This window comes from Nerophis ophidion, linkage group LG11 (assembly GCF_033978795.1).
Source record: "Nerophis ophidion isolate RoL-2023_Sa linkage group LG11, RoL_Noph_v1.0, whole genome shotgun sequence".
Classification (NCBI taxonomy): Eukaryota; Metazoa; Chordata; class Actinopteri; order Syngnathiformes; family Syngnathidae; genus Nerophis; species Nerophis ophidion.
Genome location: NC_084621.1, coordinates 45,448,335 through 45,469,452, shown reverse-complemented (window position 1 = coordinate 45,469,452; position 21,118 = coordinate 45,448,335). Strand labels below are relative to the sequence as shown.

Sequence of the window (21,118 nt, the reverse complement as noted above, 5' to 3'; positions counted from 1 at the left end):
TTTTAGTTTGAACATCAAATATGTTGTCTTTGTAGCATATTCAACTGAATACGGGTTGAAAAGGATTTGCAAATCATTGTATTCTGTTTATATTTATATCTAACACAATTTCCCAACTCATATGGAAACGGGGTTCGTAGTTGACTGGTGCAGAACCAACAACCTGGTCCTGAACTTCTACAAGACTGAGGAGATCATCGTCGACTTCAGGAGGCACCAGTCCAGCCACACTCAACTCTTCATCAACAGCACAGCAGTGCAGATCGTATGCATTAACAATTTCCTGGGGGTGCAGAAAACTGACAATATGACCCTGTCCCTTGTAAAAAGAGCTCAGTAGCGCATGCACTTTTTGCATCAGATGTCAAGAGCACGGCTTCCTCCATTCTCACCACATTCTACAGAGGCACTATAGAGAGCCTGCTGACCAACTGCATCTCTGTCTGGACTGGAGCCTGCAGTGCCTTGGACAACGCCTTTGCAAGTGGTGAGGACAGTGGAAAACATCATCAGGACCGCTCTTCCTCCTATCCAGGAAATCGCAAAAAAGCCGCTGCCTGACCAAGGCTCAGAAAATCTGCAGAGACTCCTCCCACCACCCACCAAGGACTGTTTTCGCTGCTGGACACTAGAAAGAGGTTTTGTAGCAGAAAATCTAGGTTCTGTAACAGCTTCTTCCCTCAGGCCATAAAACTCTTGAACGCATCATAATAATACCCTTGATTCCCCCCCAAAACGGATTAACTCGTGGAAATATAAAAACAGTATAACATACATCCATAAACGTGGATGCATATGAAAAAGTGCAATATATTTATCTGTACAGCAATCTATCTATATCTGCACCTTATTGCTCTTTTATCCTGCACTACAACAACCTAATGCAACAAAAGTTCGTTCTTATCTGTACTGTAAAGTTCAAATTTGAATGACAATAACAGGAAGTCTAAGTCTAAGTCTACTTGTCTGATAGGCCCCAGTTTGTGCGACTTGGGAGCTCCCTGTCTGATACTGTGGTCAATAGTACAGTACAGTTCCAGGTCCTGCCACCTGCAGAAATACTCTGTTGACTCTGCTGTGGTCGGGTGTATCGGAGAAGGACAGGAATTGGAGTACAGGACACTGACCACTGACAGACGAAAATCTGCTCCTTAATGTGGACAAGACCAAGGACTTGGTAATTGACTTCAAGAAGAAGATGACCCCTGTGGAGCCCATCAACATCCAGGGTTGGGTGGGGGCAGTAGTGGGGCAGGTACCTGGGAGTCCACTTGAACAGCAGACTGGACTGGAAGTACAACAGCAAAGCTGTATACAAGGGCATGAGTAGACACTTTTCCCTGAGGAAGCTTAGGTCCTTTAATGTGTGCAGCAAGCCGTTGGAGATCTTTTTTCAGTCTGGTGTGGCCAGTGCCCTGTACTTTGCAGTGGTTTGTTGGGGGAACAGCACCAGTTTAAACCGGATTGACAAACTCAGGGATTAATAAAGTGCTTCTGATTCTGATCCGGAAAACTGGCCAGACTATTGGCACGCAGTTGGAGGCGTTTTAAATGTACAACCTTATACTTTTGAAGCTAAATGCACTACTGCTTATAGAAGCGAGCACGAAGGAAGTGTGAGATGTTGGAGCAGACAGAAGCCGGGAGAGTGAGGTGAAAGAGATTTTGACGCTGTAAATGTGCAACTTGGAGCCAAGTTATTTCGACATAAATGGAGTGCTTACCCAACATTAACAGGAAATGTCCCCGCCCAGCTGGATCAGATGAACAACTGTCCATCGAGTGAGTCACTTTAATATTGATCATGATACACGCAGCACGCCATGCATGTTAGTTCAATTACTGCACAGACACTGTCTGGCTCGTTCAGCTGTGTACTAATACAAAATATGAAATGTGGGGTAATACGTTTCAACTACTGTAATATGTATGTTCATGTTTTCAGTCAGTACAATTTGGTGTGTATCGCAGTGTTGAGCGTCACAAACTCAAACTTGTTTCGCTTTGTCGCAGAAGCTAGTTTATATCTTGCCGTAGTTAGCTTTTATGGCTAATGCCGTAGCGTGGCGATGTGTTACTACAATAGAAAATGAGTTCCTCAGTGTTCGCTCTTACAATAATGTTGCTACAGTTTAGTTATTATATAAATGATAAATGGGTTGTACTTGTATAGCGCTTTTCAACCTTCAAGGTACTCAAAGCGCTTTGACACTACTTCCACATTTACCCATTCACACACACATTCACACACTGATGGAGGGAGCTGCCATGCAAGGCGCTAACCAGCACCCATCAGGAGCAAGGGTGAAGTGTCTTGCTCAGGACATAACAGACGTGACGAGGTTGGTACTAGGTGGGGATTGAACCAGGGACCCTCAGGTTGCGAACGGCCACTCTCCCAATATATGGGTTACGGAACATAAATTAAGTTTTGTTGACGGTTTATAAATGCATTTTTAAAGTAATTTAGAAGTAAAATTGATTGCTCCCTTCAGTACAAGTACCTGGGAGTCCACTTGAACAGCAGACTGGAAGGACAACAAGGGCATGAGCAGTTGGAGGCGTTTGTGTCAGTGAGGGACAGGAGGACACTGGACAAACTGCTCGTCATCATGGACAATCCTGCCCACCCACTCCACCAGAAAATGGAAGGACAGCAGAGCTCATACTCCAACAGGCTCCTTCAGCTTCATTCCCACAGTGTTCGATTCAACAACTCCTTCATTCCGCACTTCATCCAGCTGTATAATCACTCACCATACAAGAATAGATGATATCTGTCTATTACCTGACACCTTTTATGTTAGCTACCTCTCTTTGTTTATAATGTATATTTTATTCAGGACCTACTCTTTTTTTTATGCTGCTCTTTTTTTGCTGCAGCTGTTACATATACTGTAATATTGTACATATTCATTGGGATTTGTAATGTAATATATTGTATATTTTATATAAAAATATAATGCAATAATATATCAGTGTACATTTTATACTGTACATATAATATTTAAATATTACTTAATAATAATAATAATAATGGATTATATTTATATCGCGCTTTTCTATTGTTAGATACTCAAAGAGCTCACAGAGAAGTGGGAACCCATCATTCATTCACACCTGGTGGTGGTAAGCTACATCTGTAGCCACAGCTGCCCTGGGGTAGACTGACGGAAGCGTGGCTGCCAGTTTGCACCTACGGCCCCTCCGACCACCACCTGTCATTCATTCACCAGTGTGAGTGGCACCAGGGGCAAAGGGTGAAGTGTCCTGCCCAAGGACACAACGGCAGCAATTTGGATGTCAATAGGTGGGAAGCGAACTTGCAACCCTCAGGTTTCTGGCACGGCCGCTCTACCCACTACGCCATATACCGTATTTCCTTGGATTGCCGCAGGGCATATAGTATGCGCCTGCCTTGAATTACTGCCGGGTCAAACTCGCTTCCCGAAATAATTAGCACATGCTTAGTAAAACCGCCTGGTCAAACTCGTGACGTCACGAGTGACACTTCCTCTGTCATCATTTTCGAAATGGAGGAGGCGGATTTCAATACCGGTATTTTGAAATCGCATAAAGGGAAGAAGATTAAGAGCTATTCTGTAGGATTTAGGTCCAAGCTTAATTCACACTCAAATTTTTACTGCATACCTTTGGCAAGGGCCGGAGTGGGAGGAAGTTTTAAAATAGTTTGCGCATGCTTACTTTTACCGCATGACTTTGGTAAGCGCAGGAGTGAGAAGAGGTTTTAAATTAATTAGCGCCCAGGCGGCAATTCAAGGAAATACAGTATGGTATATTTTATATTGCTACTATGGTACATTTTTAGTGCACTTTATTCCTGCATTATCCTTTCCACTCTTACACTTTCCATCATTTGAACGTTGACTTTAGGTAGAAGTGTTTACTTTCCTTAGTGTCCTGTGAAGTACCGTGAAATACTACAATTGCACTGGATATATTTACACTTCTTAGACTTCCACCTTTCGAGTACTGTATTCGTTTATTTTTAAGTAAATCAACCAAACTTTATTTTGAAAGCCTGAAGTTCAAGTAACCCGGATGTATTTAACGTTAGCCGGTGAGCTATTTAGTGGCGCGTGTTCGGCATGTACGCAAACAGCAGTAGGTGATGAACTGTCTTAAACTTTGTGAACTAAACGTTCTGCATTATTATTCAGACTCGGCGCTTATATATTAATCATATAATTGGTGTTGCGTAATGTAAAACGACACAAAATATACAATTGTACGGGAAAGTGTAGAGATGCTACTTTTCATGTGCTGTTTATAGCACATTCATCAAGATGTCCGAACAAACAGCAGCAACACCGTCGCTTCATTTCGGTCAGGTGGTGATTGGACCGCCAGGTTCGGGTAAAACCACTTACTGCCGGGCCATGCAGGAGTTCCTCACACGGCTAGGACGCAACGTCGTGGTGGTGAACATGGACCCAGCTAATGAAGAACTTCCATACAAGTGCGCTGTGGATATCTCCGAGCTAGTAACTTTGGACGATGTGATGGATGCCTTGAAGCTGGGGCCAAATGGCGGCCTGCTTTACTGCATGGAGTATGTTGAAGCCAACATGGACTGGTTGGAAAATAAACTGAGGCAGCACCACGACTCCTACTTCTTGTTTGACTGCCCTGGGCAGGTGGAGTTGTACACGCACCAGAATTCAGTGAAAAACATTTTCTCATTGTTGGGGAAGTTACATTTTAGGGTAAGTGTAATAAACATTCTCAATTTGGATTTAAAAGTTCACATCAATAGTTAGTTGTTTGTCTTTCAGCTCACATCAGTGCACCTTGTGGACTCTCACTACTGTGCTGACCCAGCCAAGTTTATTTCAGTGCTGTGCACCTCATTGTCCACCATGCTGCATGTAGAGCTCCCTCATGTCAACATCCTCTCCAAGATGGACTTGATAGAGCAATATGGAAAACTAGGTAATGTTTGTATGTGACACGAAATGATTGGAGTTTACAGAAAGTACAGCAGAACCTCTGAAGCAGGTGTCGCTAACCAGTCGATCTTTGGGTCTTTATCAGCCGACCGCAAAATTATTAGAAGACAAGTATTAATATGACATCAGTGACACCCTCCACCCAGAGAGTAACCAACAGACCCGTCAACAGGCACTCATTTTAACCCCTGAACACGCCCGCTCACCTCACCTTTTCTTCAGTTTTACATCTCGCGGCTCTCGACACCGCGGCCGAACCCCTAGCACGGCCGCACACGACACCTGCTTGTCTAGCAAAATCAAAGCTGACTGTTGCAACGCGTCGGCTATTTTCTAGCATCCAACATCAAACAACTCTTTCCTCAACCACGATCATCACCGCTTGCCTGCGACGGGAAGCTAACGAGAAATATAGGAGGCAGGTGTGGAAATTGCTCCATAGTGCGGATTTTGTGTTGATTTATTGTGCATACAAAAGTTAAAGTTGAAGTGTGTAAAGGCAGTAATATATTATAAAATAAAGTGGCAGCAAAGGAAGACTTCCCCGTTTATCCCCTCTGTATCACACAGGAAAAACCCGCCAGGTTTTTTACTATTTCCAGTGCTGACGTAAGACAACTATGTGACTCGGGTCTAGGGTTGTACGGTATACCGGTACCGGGATACTAATCAATTGAAATCGGCACCATACTGCATTTTGAAAAATTCTGCTACCGTTCTTTCATCCGTATGCCCGCTGTGCTGCGGTGACTAGAGAGCCGAGACGCATGTTGTCGAGTGTGTCAAAACGCACAAAAAAAGGGCATACAAGCAATAACATCGTGGAATGGATGAACGGCAATAAACTGCAATTTTACTGGTTAATAAAGAGGGTGCATGAAGTGCAATATGAAGGTATTTGGGCTTCAAAATTAACAATAAAGGTGTTGCTTCAAACAGGGAGGCGCTGCGCTGTAAGTTCTGGTTTAAAACGAACGTCGCCAAATGTGGCGATTCGTATTACCACCTTTGCTTCAGACAAAGGTAAACATTTACAAACCCTGTTTCCATATGAGTTGGGAAATTGTGTTAGATGTAAATATAAACAGAATACAATGATTTGCAAATCCTTTTCAACCCATATTCAATTGAATGCACTACAAAGACCAGATATTTGATGTTCAAACTCATAAACTTAATTTTTTTTGCAAATAATAATTAACTTAGAATTTCATGGCTGCAACAAGGTGCCAAAGTAGTTGGGAAAGGGCATGTTCACCACTGTGTTACATCACCTTTTCTTTTAACAACACTCAATAAAACGTTTGGGAACTGAGGAAACTAATTGCTGAAGCTTTGAAAGTGGAATTCTTTCCCATTATTGTTTTATGCAGGCTTTAGTCTTTCAACAGTCCGGGGTCTCCGCTGTCGTATTTTACGTTTCATAATGCGCCACACATTTTCGATGGGAGACAGGTCAGGACTGCAGGCGGGCCACGAAAGTACCCGCATTCTTTTACTACAAAACCATGATGTTGTAACATGTGGCTTGGCTTTGTCTTGCTGAAATAAGCAGGGGTGTCCATGATAACGTTGCTTGGATGACAACATATGTTGCTCCAAAACCTGTATGGACCCTTCAGCATTAATGGTGCCTTCACAGATGTGTAAGTTACCCATGCCTTGGCACTAATGCAACCCCATACCATTACAGATGCTGGCTTTTGAACTTTGCGCTTATAACAATCTGTGTGATTATTTTCCTCTTTGTTCCAGAGGACACCACATCCACAGTTTCCAAATATAATTTGAAATGTGGACTCGTCAGACCACAGAACACTTTTTCACTTTGCATCAGTCCATCTTAGATGAGCTCGGGCCTAGCGAAGACAGCAGCGTTCCTTAGTGTTGTTGATAAATAGGTTTTGCTTTGCATAGCAGAGTTTTAACTTGCACCTACAGATGTTGCGACCAACTAGTTACTGACAGTGGTTTTATGAAGTGTTCCTGAGCCCATGTGGTGATATCCTTTACACATTTAGTCTCAAAATAATGATATTTTGATAACAATATTTTATACTGTTAATTGTCCAATAGGTGCAAAATGAAATCGACCACTAATACCTGTAGAACATTAAAACAATGTACCCCAAACCTTCTTCTTTCGTCACCTATTAAGTGTGATCCTTTTTGGAGTTGGTGAAAATCCAAATCAAAAAGCAAAACAAAGTTAAACTTGTCAAAGTTTGTTGAACTGAGTTCTTGTGAGCTTTGCTGAGGTCTTGCGTGATATGTTTACAATGTTGTGGGACTTTCCAGGCATGATTTTGAAAGATAATTGTAGAATTCAAACGTGATCAAATTTCCACAATGCCCTGTTTGCTCTAAATTCAGTTGATTGTAGTAATAATGGTTATTTTATTATGTACTCTTGAACAGCCTTCAACCTCGACTTCTACACTGAAGTCATGGACCTGAAATATCTCTTGGACCACTTGGCAGCGGATCCATTCTTTAAGAAATTTCGCCATCTAAACGAAAAGCTGTCAGAAGTCATAGAAGATTACAGCCTGGTCTCATTTGTATCTCTCAATGTTCAGGTATCCCTCTGTTTTTTGTTATACATTGTTAAACATGTAGTGTTTATTGTTGTATGGGTTGTATTCGGACATGTGACTTTTGAACAGAAGTAAACAAAGTGATAGTCCACCAAACCAACATGGCTACTTTGCAGCAAACAGAGTGCACCCTATCTGAGGATGTAAGAGGCCTAGCTCTTACCACTAAGCAGATACAAGCCAAAAATGCAAACTATGAAAAAGTATCCATCCCTATACTTTATCAAAAAAAGATTTGTCGAGTGATCTCAAGTATTAACCATTGGTCGCGTTCCCAGATATGTCAAACCATTTAATGCTCAAGATGTCATTCTACAGTACATGACAAAAGAGATACAAATTTGGAAAAGCATGGAGGTGTACAACTTTTTTGTGTTTGGCTGGGTCAAGGAAATGCATTGTCTTTACTTGGGTAAGTTTGCAATTCATGATTTAACTTTGCGTCTACAGCCATGTTTTTTGCGTTGTCTTTGTTATATGCATCGTTTTTGAGTCTGTGTATTTTTTCTTGTCTATATCAAAACATAACTAGACCTCGTCAGCAAGGTGGCACAGGGGTTAGTGCGTGTGCCTCACATTAGGGAAGCCCTGGGTTCATCTTTCTGTGTGGAGTTTTCATGTTTTCCCCGAGACTGTGTGGGTTTCCTCCAAGGTACTCCGGCTTCCTCCCACCTCTAAAGACATGCACCTGGGAATAGGTTGATTGGCAACACTAAATGGGCCCTAGTGTGTGTGTGAATGTTTTTCTATCTCTGTTGGCCCTGTTATGAGGTGGCGATTTGTCCAAGGTGTACCCTGCCTTCCGCCCGAATGCAGCTAGGATAGGTTTCAGAACCACTGTGACTCCGAGAGGGACAAGCGGTAGAAAAATGGATGGATGGACCAAGATCTCAACATTGAGTTTGTGCTGAAAGCTTCATTTATGATTGCTGCCTTTTGGTAAAAGCTTAACTTTTTGGGGGTTTTGCTCACATTTGCTTTCTTTTATTTAGACTCGCTGAGTTGGTGCTTTACAAAACACTAATAGCAAAAATTTAAGAAAAATAAATATCAAGATAATACTTCAGTGGGAAATACTAAATGTTAGAAGTATATCACACAAACATTCAACAAAGGGATCGCTGCAAACTCGTGCATTCTTCGATTATGCCTTCTTGGACTGGAGTGCGTGCCTCTTATCATACTATTTCGTAAAATCTCGACATTTTTCGCCCTTCTTGATTACCTCTCGGGGAACTCTGTTGAAACGTTTATCCTTTTTGCGATTTGAATGGTTCAACAGCCTAAAACAATGCAAGCATAGTGCATTTTTCTTCGAGAAAGGTTAAATACCGCCAAGAACGCTTAGACAATAGACGCACACTGGCCCACCACTTCGAAGCTAATGAGTCGAATGTGACATCAATTAAATACAAACTTTTTTATTCATATATTTACAATGTATCATTTAAAGCACACATCATGCAATCTTTTTTTACAGAAACAAATGTAATCTTCGAGTTATTCCACAAGAAAACATACTTTTGAATAAAAAGATTAGTGACAAGTTATCGTTTTTTTACAGGGGAATTGATAGCAATTAGCATGGCAGTTAAATGGACATAGGAATAAATGAAGTAGTTCCAAAAATATTTACAATGAATAAAGATGGACGTGTGGTAAATTTGTGGTAGTCAATAAAAAGGGAATTAATGGAATAAAAAAAAAATGTAAGCAGTATTACAAAGTCGAGAGGAATGTAGGAATAATAAGAGGAGTCAATAGACCTAGGAAAGAGGTCGTTCCAAGAATGAGGTCATGATATACATATCTAAATACTGTAGCTCATAGAAATGAATAGGGAAACCTAACAGAGGGTTGTGTGATTATTGTAATTAAATAGAAAATGTACAGCATGTATTAATTCTAGAGGTGGAAATCTTTGGGCACCTCTCAATTCGATTAAGATTCAGGAGCTACGATTTAATAAAAAATTGATTGTTGACGAATCTTTAATTTATGGATACTGATGCAGTTTTACATTTATTTTTGTCTCATTAAATAAGCATTCATCACTTGCAACCTTTAAAGACAGTCCATTTGTAATAAACAGTTGAATTATTTACCATTACGTTTTTATAAAATTAATTGGAATGTGTGCAAAACTGGAAAAAAAGTAACATGTCAGAACTCTCGGTCAGGTGACTCGCTGCAGTCAGTAAAATTTTAGAACCGTCTGAATTTCATTGTATACAATAAATAGATAATCGCCCATGTACGAATTGCGATACACCTAAAAATCGATTATTTCTCCAACCTCTTATCTAACATATTTCATATACTGAATACTGGAAATATAATATATAGGGAAATAATGAAAAATAAGTTAGTGAAAAAAAAGGTTTGTGTAGCAGTGGAGGATATTTTAAGATTGCATTTGGAACATGTAGTGTTCAAAGCAATACATACATACAGTTTTAAAAAGGCATGGTTGAATAAAATAATTTAGTGTATCTTGATTCACACTCCATTTCATAAGTTGGTGGTAATGCACACCACAAAGTTGCTTGCCAACTACCATTAAAAGAAGAAGAAGGCTTGGCGTTTCAAACTCTTTCACATACAACCGCGCCGACATTTAAAACCCACTCAACATTCTCCTGCTTGCTAAACGAAGGTAACTAATCAATTGTATTCACTGTTTCTCTTTGAGTTTCCCAGTTAGTATGTATTGTTTTATGCTGCTAGAAGTTTATAATTGTCCTTTATTTCTTGTAAAGCTGTGTAACATTTATTTGCCTCTTCTCTGTACCAGTTCACACTTGAAAAAGAAACCAATGTTAGTTTCAATATTTGTGTGTGTATGTGTGTCAGTTACAGACTTGTAAATATAAAATTACGGTAGACCCGCTTAAAGCAGCGTTTCTTAAAGATTTAATTTCAAGGTATGTCCTAAACTCTGACAGTTTACAAATGGAACCAAATGGACCCAACACTGTCAGTGGTACAGACCTTGTAAGAGTCAATTTAGACTGGCCTAAAGGAACTCACATCGTCACTGGTATTCACTGAGTGGCTGCAGTGCAGGGAGAGCCACTGGAGGTGAGAAAATCAATCTTGAGGTATGAATCAACGTTAAAATGGGCCAAATCAATGTTAAATGACAAAATTTTTTAGAACGCATCATGACATTTATATCGCACTCTTGTCATTTTCTGAAACTTAGCAGCCCTGGATTTATGTTTGGGTGAAAAAGGAACAGGCCAAAAATGGCCACTTGGCCACACTTTAGAAGCCCCTGCTTTAGGAGCTCGCTAAGCTGAAATCATGTGAGATTTGCTGAGGTCTCATGCAATATAAAACATGATGGCAGTTCAAACAGTTTGATTTTTGAACAACAAGCTACTTTTACTGTTTCACTTAAATTCCGTTCATGTTTTACTTAATGACGGGTCACATACATGGCTGCTTGTAACATTGGCTACCTAGGTTCTTAAGCTCTATCGCTTTAAAAGTCCAAACCCGAACACTATGTTTGGCATTTTTGTGAGACTGACAAGACTTTTGGATGCTTTTGTAACAGTGGTGACGTGCACAGTTCCAGTTCTACTCATAATCTGTCAGTCAGTTGTATCCTTCCCTCCCCCTGGCGGTTGGACTGCCAAAAGCTGAGAGCATTCTGTGCCTTTGTAGGACAAAGACAGCATGATACAGGTGTTGCGGGCTGTGGACAAGGCCAACGGCTACTGCTTTGGAGACCTGGAGGAGAGGAATCTTCAGACGATGATGTCAGCTGCAGTGGGGGCAGATTTCCAGTTCGACTCGTATCCTTTTTCTAGCTGCTCTGGTGACTCAACTATGACTCATGTCGTTTAACCCCCACAATTTACGGCACCGAGCTGAAAAGATGACTGCTTTTCTTATTTCGGCCTAATGGCAGCTGTAATCTCAATGAAATAAACACTTAAAACTTTTGATATCTGCCTTAACGAGCTGACTCCCAGCACTCTTGGAGTTCAAGAGCGCTACGTTGAAACGGGTGAAACGACAGTGGAGGACGAAATGATGGAGATTTTGAATGGCTGACTGCTAAATGCCTACACAAAGCTGGTCATTCTCTCAATATGACCTGGACGTCTAAATTGAAATAATAGACACAAGAAGTTTGCAACTAAATGACGCCACATGTTTTTTTTATTCTGGATGTTAATCCCTGTGGTTTGCTTTTTAAAAAATTAATTCATGTTCACTTAACAGCTAGAGTAGACTCCAATGACCTAAAACATTTGGCAATGACACATACCGGCCCCCGTTGTCAGGTCAAAAGTTAGGAGACAAACAATTTTTGCAGCAAACTACTAAAAACTAAATAGAATGCTGCTGTTGTAAAAAGGAACCTGGACTACTACAAACATTTTAACCCAGCCAGCAAACATTGACCAGGGGGTCCAAACTTGTGTTTTCTCAAGAGACCCCTTTCATGTACTTCCCTTTTTTGACAGTTACACATTTTTTTCGCAATGTGATTTTATATGGTTTATACTTCCAGTTTATTTTTTAACATTCATTAAATTACAGCATGACACTTCACCATTGCCAGCTTCTCTTTTCAACATGTTTGAAAATGAGTTTGAGTTTATTTCAACATGATACATCACAATTTCCAGTTTCTCTTTTCAACATGTTCGAAAAGGAGTAGGAAGAAGCAGAACTTATTAAATCCTACCCCTTTTCTTTTACATAACAGTTGCTAAAACTTTTGTTCACTTCCTGTTCTCAATCAATTCACAATATACTCCATATGTATCACAATGCAAATAAATAATTGGTGAAGTAAGTTATATTCCATACGATGAGATAAGTAAGGTTATTTTGTGAATGAAAGAATGGATGGATGAATAAATTCAGAATGTTTATCATGATTCTTCTTCTTTGTACTTTGTAACCACTTTGAGTTTGAAGAGTTTCTTGAAGTGGATCATATTAGTACATTGTTTGATTGCTTTGCTCATGAGTAGGAATGAGTAGGAAGAACCAGCATAGCAATCACTAACAGATTTATTCAATTCCTGTTCTCAATTTCAACACAATTTACTCCATAATACAATTCTAAAAAAAAAATACAAGTAAGTTGCATTTAACATAGTGAGACGAATTAGATCTAATTTTCAATCAATGCAAAATGTTTCATTATTCTTATTTGTACTTTGTAAACACCTAAGTTTGATCAGTTTCTTAAAGTAAATCAAATTAGTACGTTGTTTGAGTTGTTAGCTTAATCCATTCCATAATTTGTTGTACATTCTTGGGTAGCAGGTTATAGTTTGTTTAGTACATATTTATAGTAGTTTGCAAATTCATTGTAATTGTTGAATTTTGATATTTTGGATTCAATAAATAAAAGATTTGAGGATGTATTATACTGACTGATCTTTTTTGTAAGACATTTGGGGAATGAAGCTGTGTTTATTATTTTTTTTCTTTCATTTATTTCCCCATTTTGCCACACAACTCAGATATGGTAACGCTCTCGAGCAGTATAAAATATGGAGAATTTTTTTGTCGAGTACATATTTTGCTTTATTCATTATTAATATATTTCTTGCCACCTTATGTTGAATATGTTATGATTTCCAGTTAATTTTGTCATCAATTGTTACACCTCATAATGTTATTTATTTTACTCTTTCAATGACTACACTGTCTACTTGTATATTTGACTTTCTCTTCTACTGTTGCCAAATAGCATTGTTTTAGTTTGACTGAGGTTTAGCAAGCATCTGTTTTTGTCAAACCATCTCTTTAATATATTGTCTTTTGTTATTTGTATTAGCTTCTGTGTGTTCTCTCCTGAGCAAAAAATGTGTTTTGTCTGCAATTCATACTAACTATAAGTCCTTTGTAACTTTACAAAAGCCATTTAGAGAGATTGAACAGTTTTGGTCCCTGTATTGATCCCTGGGGTACATCGCAGGATATATTTAACGCTGTAAACTCGTGTTTGCCTATAGCTTCACGCATTGTTTTCTGTTGGTTAGATATGGTGCATCTGAAAAAAATAAAAATCCCATATTACATAACAATTCACAGCCTTTGCTCAATACTGTGATCTACCTTTGACACAATTACATGCTCAAGTCTTTTTTAATACAAAGCCACAAGCTTGGCACACCTACCATCCAGAAAGTATTCACAACGCTTTACTTTTTCCACATTTACAGCCTTATTCCAAAATGGAATAAATATTTTTTTGCTTCTAAATTCTGCCGACAATGCCTTATAACAGTGGTTCTCAAATGGGGGTACGCGTACTCCTGGGGGTACTCGAAGGTATGCCAAGGTGTACGTGAGATTTTTTTTTAAATATTCTAAAAATAACGATTCAAAAATCCTTAATAAATATATTGAATAATATGTCAACAAAATATGAATGTAAGTTCATACACCGTGAAAAGAAATGCAACAATGCAATATTCAGTGGTGACTGCTAAATTTTTGTGGACATGTCACATGAATATTGATGTTAAAGATTTCTTTTTTTTGTGAAGAAATGTTTAGAATTCAGTTCATGAATCCATATGGATCTCTATTACAATCCCCGTTTACATATGAGTTGGGAAATTGTGTTAGATGTAAATATAAACAGAATACAATGATTTGCAAATACTTTTCAACCCATATTCAATTGAATGCTCTACAAAGACAATATATTTGATGTTCAAACTCATAAACTTTCTTTTTTTTTTTTTTACAAATAATTAACTTACAATTTCATAGCTGCAACACGTGCCAAAGTAGTTGGGAAAGGGCATGTTCACCACTGTTTTACATCACCTTTTTTTTTAACAACACTTAAACGTTTAGGAACTGAGGAAACTAATTGTTGAAGCTTTGAAAGTGGAATTCTTTCCCATTCTTGTTTTATGTAGAGCTTCAGTCGTTCAACAGTCCGGAGTTTCCACTGTCGTATTTTACGCTTCATAATGCGCCACACATTTTCGCTCGGAGACATGTCTGGACTGCAGGCGGGCCAGGAAAGTACCCATACTCTTTTTTTTTTTTTTTTTTACGAAGCCACGCTGTTTTAATACATGCTGAATGTGGCTTGGCATTGTCTTGCTGAAATAAGCAGGGGCGTCCATGAAAAAGACGGCCCTTAGATGGCAGCATATGTTGTTCCAAAACCTGTATGTACCTTCCAGCATTAATGGTGCCTTCACAGATGTGTAAGTTACCCATGCCTTGGGCACTAATGCACTCCCATACCATCACAGATGTTGGCTTTTGAACTTTGCGTCGATAACAGTCTGGATGGTTCGCTTCCCCTTGGGTCCGGATGACACGATGTCGAATATTTCCCAAAACAATTTGAAATGTGGACTCGTCAGAGCACAGATCACTTTACCCCTTTGCATCAGTCCATCTTTCTGGAAGTTGTTGATAAATGGCTTACGCTTTGCATAGCAGAGCTTTAACTTGCACTTACAGATGTAGCGACGAACTATATTTAGTGACTGTGGTTTTCTGAAGTGTTCCTGAGCTCATGTGGTGATATCCTTTAGAGATTGATGTCAGTTTTTTGATATAGTGCTGTCTGAGGGATCGAAGGTCACGGTCATTCAATGTTGATTTCTGGCCATGCCGCTTACGTGGAGTGATTTGTCCAGATTCTCTGAACCTTTTGATGATATTATGGACCGTAGATGTTCAAATCCTTAAATTTCTTGCAATTGCACTTTGAGAAACATTGTTCTTAAACTGTTTGACTATTTGCTCACGCAGTTGTGGACAAAGGGGTGTACCTCGCCCCATCCTTTCTTGTGAAAGACTGAGCATTTTTTGGGAAGCTGTTTTTATACCCAATTGTGGCACCCACCTGTTCCCAATTAGGCTGCACACCTGTGGGATGTTCCAAATAAGTGTTTGCTAAGCATTCCTCAACTTTATCAGTATTTATGGCTACCTTTCCCATCTTTTTTGTCACGTGTTGCTGGCATCAAATTCTGAAGTTAATGATTATTTGCAAAAAAAAAAAACGTTTATCATTCTGAACATCAAATATCTTGTCTTTGTAGCATATTCAATTGAATATGGGTTGAAAAGGATTTGCAAATCATTGTATTCCGTTTATATTTACATCTAAACAATTTCCCAACTCATATGGAAACGGGGTTTGTACAATCCCCAAAGAAGGCACTTTAAGTTGTTGATTACTTCTATGTGTAGAAATCTTTATTTATAATTGAATCACCTGTTTATTTTTCAACAAGTTTTTAGTTTTTTTTTGATATTTTTTTCCTAACAGTTCTACAAAGACCACTACAAATGAGCAATATTTTGCACTGTTATACAATTTAATAAATTGGAAACTGATGACATAGTGCTGTATTTTACTTCTTTATCTCTTTTTTTCTACCAAAAATGCTTTGCTCTGATTAGGGGGTACTTGAATTTAAAAAAAATGTTCACAGGGGGTACATCACTGAAAAAAGGTTGAGAACCACTGCCCTATAATGACCATGTAAAAATGTTTTTTTTTTTTAAACCTAAACCCTGAAAAAAATCACATACATAAATATTCATATCATTTTGGTCAATACTTTGTTGATGCATCTTTGGCAGCAATTATGGCCTCAAATATTTTTGAATACGATGCCTCAACCTTGGCACACTTATCTTTGGGCAGTCACGCCCATTCCTCTTTGCAACATCTCTCAATCTCCATCAGGTTTAATGAGAAGCTTTGGTATTCATCTAGGATGTTTCTGTACATTGATGCATTCATATTTCCCTCTATCATGTCAAGTCTCCCAGTTGCTGCCGCTAAAAAACATCCCCATAGCCTGATGCTGCCACCACCATGCTTCACACTATGATGTCTGGATTTCATGCCAAACACTTTTGTTTGTCATGGTCTGTCAGTAGGCTTCACGGTGGGGGAGGGGTTAGTGCGTCTGCCTCACAATACGAAGGTCCTGCAGTCCTGGGTTCAATCCCAGGCTCGGGATCTTTCTGTGTGGAGTTTGCATGTTCTCCCCGTGAATGCGTGGGTTCCCTCCGGGTACTCCGGCTTCCTCCCACTTCCAAAGACATGCACCTTGGGATAGGTTGATTGGCAACACTAAATTGGCCCTAGTGTGTGAATGTGAGTGTGAATGTTGTCCGTCTATCTGTGTTGGCCCTGCGATGAGGTGGCGACTCGTCCAGGGTGTACCCGCCTTCCGCCCGATTGTAGCTGAGATAGGCGCCAGCGACCCCAAAAAGGGAATAAGCGGTAGAAAATGGATGGATGGATGGTCTGTCAGTATTTCAGGTACATGTTTACATCCTGGATGAAAGCCAACATTTCCCATCCAAACTGATGGAGCTTGAGAGGTGCTGCAAAGAGGAATGCATGAAACTTCCCAAAGATAGGTGTGTCAAGCCTGTGACTTCGTATTAAAAAAGACTTGAGGCTGTAATTTCTGCCTGAGGTGCATCAACAAAGTATTTAGCAAAGGCTGTGAATACCTATGTACAGTAATTGTGTGTGTGTTTTTTTTAGATGTAATACATTTGCAAAAATATTTAAAAAAAAAACTTCTCACATTGTCATTATTGGGTATTAGAATGTTGAGGCCAAAAATACATTCCATTTTGGAATAGGGCTGTAACAAAATGTGGAGAAAGTTAAGCACTTGTAATATTTTCCGGCTGTAATCTGTCTTTGGGTATTTTTGCCTATTCCTTTTTACACATTCTTCTTTGCAGCACCTCTCGAGCTTCATCAGGTTGGATGTGAAGCGTGGGTTTGCATCCAGGATGTCTCTGTACATTGCTGCCCTTTTGCTTCTTACCCAGTTCCAGACCATCCCTCTGATGCCATAGTGTTTTAATTTATTAACATATTATGGTTAATTGTGTCAAAACCTTTAGTTAGATATAACTAAGGTGTTGCTGTAGCTTGTTTACTTCAGATGCAGACAGTCATTTCTTCAACTTTAGTTATACTAGTGGTGTTCTTCAAGGTTTAATTTGATTTCTTCTCCTTTTCATTATTCATTCTGGTGGTGTGTGAGTTCAGTTAAAAAAAAATAAAAAAAGAGACATTTTTTTCAGAAGACTCTTAAAAACAGAGTGCTGTCATAGAAATGATTAATGACTATCTTTTTGCATAAATTCCTTAAAAATAACCCAAATAAAGTGCTACTATAACTGACAAAATAAATACACCAAAATCAATTGTCTTCATAGAGGACATTGGCTCTCTGGCATATACGCTCTAAAACTAATTGTGAAAGGAGAAATCTGCCCCCAACGGTCCTTAGCATTCTGAATATGTGGCCACAAACAGTTTAAAGGGGAACTGCACTTATTTCGGAATTTTGTCTATTGTTTACAATCATGCGGGACAAGAAGACACAAGTTTTTTTTTGCTTTCTAACATAAAAATTGGCTTGTTTTCGGTGGCTAGGAATGCAGCGAGACTTAGACTTAGACAAACTGTATTGATTCACAACAGAAATTGTTTCACACAGTAGCTCAATTACAAAGGATGGAAAGGATAATGCACACAAGGGCACAAAAAGAGCGAAAACAAAAAGTATAAAGTAGACTAAAAATGTACCATAGCAATATAAGATATAACATGTAATATTTACATACTATATATACAGTATATATTGTATAGTTATATGTTATATTTTTATATAATATATATAGAATATATAAAAAATACTAATTTAATGTACAATTTTACAGTATATGCAACAGCTGCAGCAAAAAGTAGATCCAGCAGAAAATAGACATCATAAACAAAGAGAGGTAGCTAACATAAAAGGTGTCAGGTAATAGAAAGATATCATCTATTTTTGTATGGTGAGTGATTGTACAGCTGGATGGAGTGCGGAATGAAGGAGTTGTTGAATCGAACACTGTGGGAATGAAGCTGAAGGAGCCTGTTGGAGTATGAGCTCCGCTGTCCTTCCATTGTCTGGTGGAGTGGGTGGGCAGGATTGTCCATGATGGCGAGCAGTTTGTCCAGTGTCCTCCTGTCCCTCGCTGACACAAACGCCTCCAACTGCGTGCCAATTGTTTGGCCGGCTTTCCGGATCAGTTTGTTAACCCGATTTAAGTCCCTTTTTGCTGGTGCTGGTCCCCAAACAAACCACTGCAAAGTACAGGGCACTGGCCACAACAGACTGATAAAAGACCTCCAACAACTTGCTGCACACATTAGGGGACCTAAGCTTACTCAGGAAAAAGAGTCTGCTCATGCCCTTCTTATAAACAGCTTTGCTGTTGTCCTTCCAGTCCGGTCTGCTGTTCAAATGGACTCTCAGGTACTTGTACTGATGGGAGCAATACATTTTACCTCTAAAATTCTTTAAATATGCATTAAAAAACCGCCAAAAAAACTTAATTTACGTTCAGTAAGCCATATAATAACCAAATTGTAGCAACATTATTGTAAGAGTGAACACTGAGGAACTAATTTTCTATCGTAGTAACACATCGCCACGCTACGGCATTAGCCGTAAAAGCTAACTATGGCAAGATATAAACTAGCTTCTACAACAACGCGAAACACATTTGAGTTTGTGATGCTCAGCACTGCGATATACACCAATTTGTACTGACTGAAAAACATGAACATAGATATTACAGTTGTTGTAAAGTATTACCCCACACACTCCGAAAAATACGGTATGTTTTTATCCTGAAAACCAATTTGGCAGTCATTTCCTGTATGTAACATCAATTCGTTTTTGAGTAATTAGTAGACATCGAACTGTATTTGGATCGCCCCAGTTTTAATCGTCAGACTCGTTGGTGTGACGTCACCTACGAAAAAGACATTTGTGGCTTGTGCAGCCCTTTGAGACACTTGTGATTTAGGGCTATATAAGTTAACATTGATTGATTGATTTCATCTTTTGTTTTTACACAGCTGAGCTAGCCAGACAGCGTATGTACAGTAGTTGTACTAACACGCATGGCGTGCTGCATGTATCATGATAAATATTAAAGTGACTCACTCGATGGACAGTTGTTCATCTGGTCCAGCTTGGCGGGGACATTTCCTGTTGATGTTAGGTAAGCACTCCATTTATGTCGAAATAACTTGGCTCTAAGTTCCATATTTACAGCGTCAAAATCTCTTTCACCTCACTTTTCCGGCTTCTTCTGCTCCAACGTCTCACGCTTCCTTCGTATAAGGTTGTAAACCTTCATTTGTCTAAAAATATAGCTGTATGATACCAAGTCTGCCATGATTACAAAACACACTTGTTTTTTATTGCGAAAGTAGGAACAAACATTTGCTGCCAGAAGTCAGACGTGCACTGCTATGAAAACAGAAATCAATGCGTGGAAGAAATCAGTTCAGGAAATTATTAAAATGATCCAAATACGCTAAATATTGAACAAATTAAGTTAAAGTACCACTGATAGTCACACACACACACACACACACACACACACACACACACACACACACTAGGTGTGGTGAAAGTAACCTCCGCATTTAACCCAACCCCTTGTTCCACCCCCTGGGAGGTGAGGGGAGCAATGAGCAGCAGCGGTGGCCGCGCCCAGGAATCATTATGTTGATTTAACCCTCAATTCCAACCCTTGATGCTGAGTGCCAAGTGGGGATAGGTAATGGGTCCCATTTTCATTGGTATGACTTGGCAGGGGTTTGAACTCATGACCTACCGATCTCAGGGCGAACACTCTAACCATTGCATATTATACATAGACTTACAGTGTGTATATAAAACGTTACTGGGCGGTTGTTGGTTGAATATTCCTACCCTAAAATGAGGCGACTCTCCTTTAGGAGCTGCACGTTTACTTTCCTCCAGTAGATGGCAGCAGACGTTTCTCACACATCTTCCAGGCGGATCTGCAAAAAAACTCTGCTCCAGCTTTTCTCTGCAGCCTGAGCAGAAAAATTAAGTCAGGCGGGGAGAGGAAGCCACATTAAATCTGTGTTTCTGCAAAACTGGCCCTGTGTCTAGTCTTTGGGATTGAAGACCCTGTCTCTTTCTTTCTTTCTCTGTTCAACTCCGATTCTACTTGGAAATCACCACTTTTATCTTATTATGAGGTGGTAAATAAACTCATGAATGGCTTTAAAAATAAATTCACCGTTTTTTCCCTCAGTGTGGTCAGGCTAATATAATTCGTCAAATGACATCACTGCTCTGTGTGTGCGCGTTTCACATGGGCCCCGTGCATTGAGGGGGGCGTGTCAGGCTGATAAGTTGTGTTCCAATGTTTGCACATGTGACCAACTATGCCTTCTCATTGGTACTTCCTGCCTTTTCCCCCCCTCAAGCCCCCTGGAGGATGATGCGTTTGAGTTTGCGTGTGTGTGTGTGCATGCGTGTGCGAGAGAGAGGGAGGAAACGGAAAGATGGTAGCTTGTATTTATTATTTGTAATCACTGTTTCTGTATTTCACCAGTATGTTGCACACAAGCACTCATGCTGCGTCCTGCGCACGCACCCTCGGTGCCTTTTAATGGGCGCCGATGTTGCCATTGTTGGGAGAATATCGGTCCATGCTTGCACTAACACTCTTCTCCAA

General features: G+C 39.6%; 1 protein-coding gene across 1 annotated transcript; it reads left to right on the top strand.

Moving 5' to 3' along the window:
* Positions 1–4,063: 4,063 nt before the first annotated feature.
* gpn2 (GPN-loop GTPase 2) lies at positions 4,064–12,963 on the top strand. The gene is made up of 5 exons (XM_061916118.1): positions 4,064–4,727; positions 4,797–4,953; positions 7,389–7,549; positions 11,240–11,370; positions 11,551–12,963. Exons 1-5 carry the CDS (start codon positions 4,308–4,310, stop codon positions 11,630–11,632), a joined length of 951 nt encoding a protein of 316 aa, XP_061772102.1. The 5' UTR covers positions 4,064–4,307; the 3' UTR covers positions 11,633–12,963.
* Positions 12,964–21,118: the final 8,155 nt, after the last annotated feature.

What these genes read in the sequence shown, in the direction of transcription:
- gpn2 (XM_061916118.1), top strand. Translation starts at nt 4,308, where the DNA reads ATGTCCGAACAAACAGCAGCAACACCGTCGCTTCATTTCGGTCAGGTG. An exon ending in AGAGCAATATGGAAAACTAG is followed by an intron (nt 4,954 to 7,388) that starts GTAATGTTTGTA and finishes ACTCTTGAACAG; the next exon opens with CCTTCAACCTCGACTTCTAC. An exon ending in TTGTATCTCTCAATGTTCAG is followed by an intron (nt 7,550 to 11,239) that starts GTATCCCTCTGT and finishes GTGCCTTTGTAG; the next exon opens with GACAAAGACAGCATGATACA.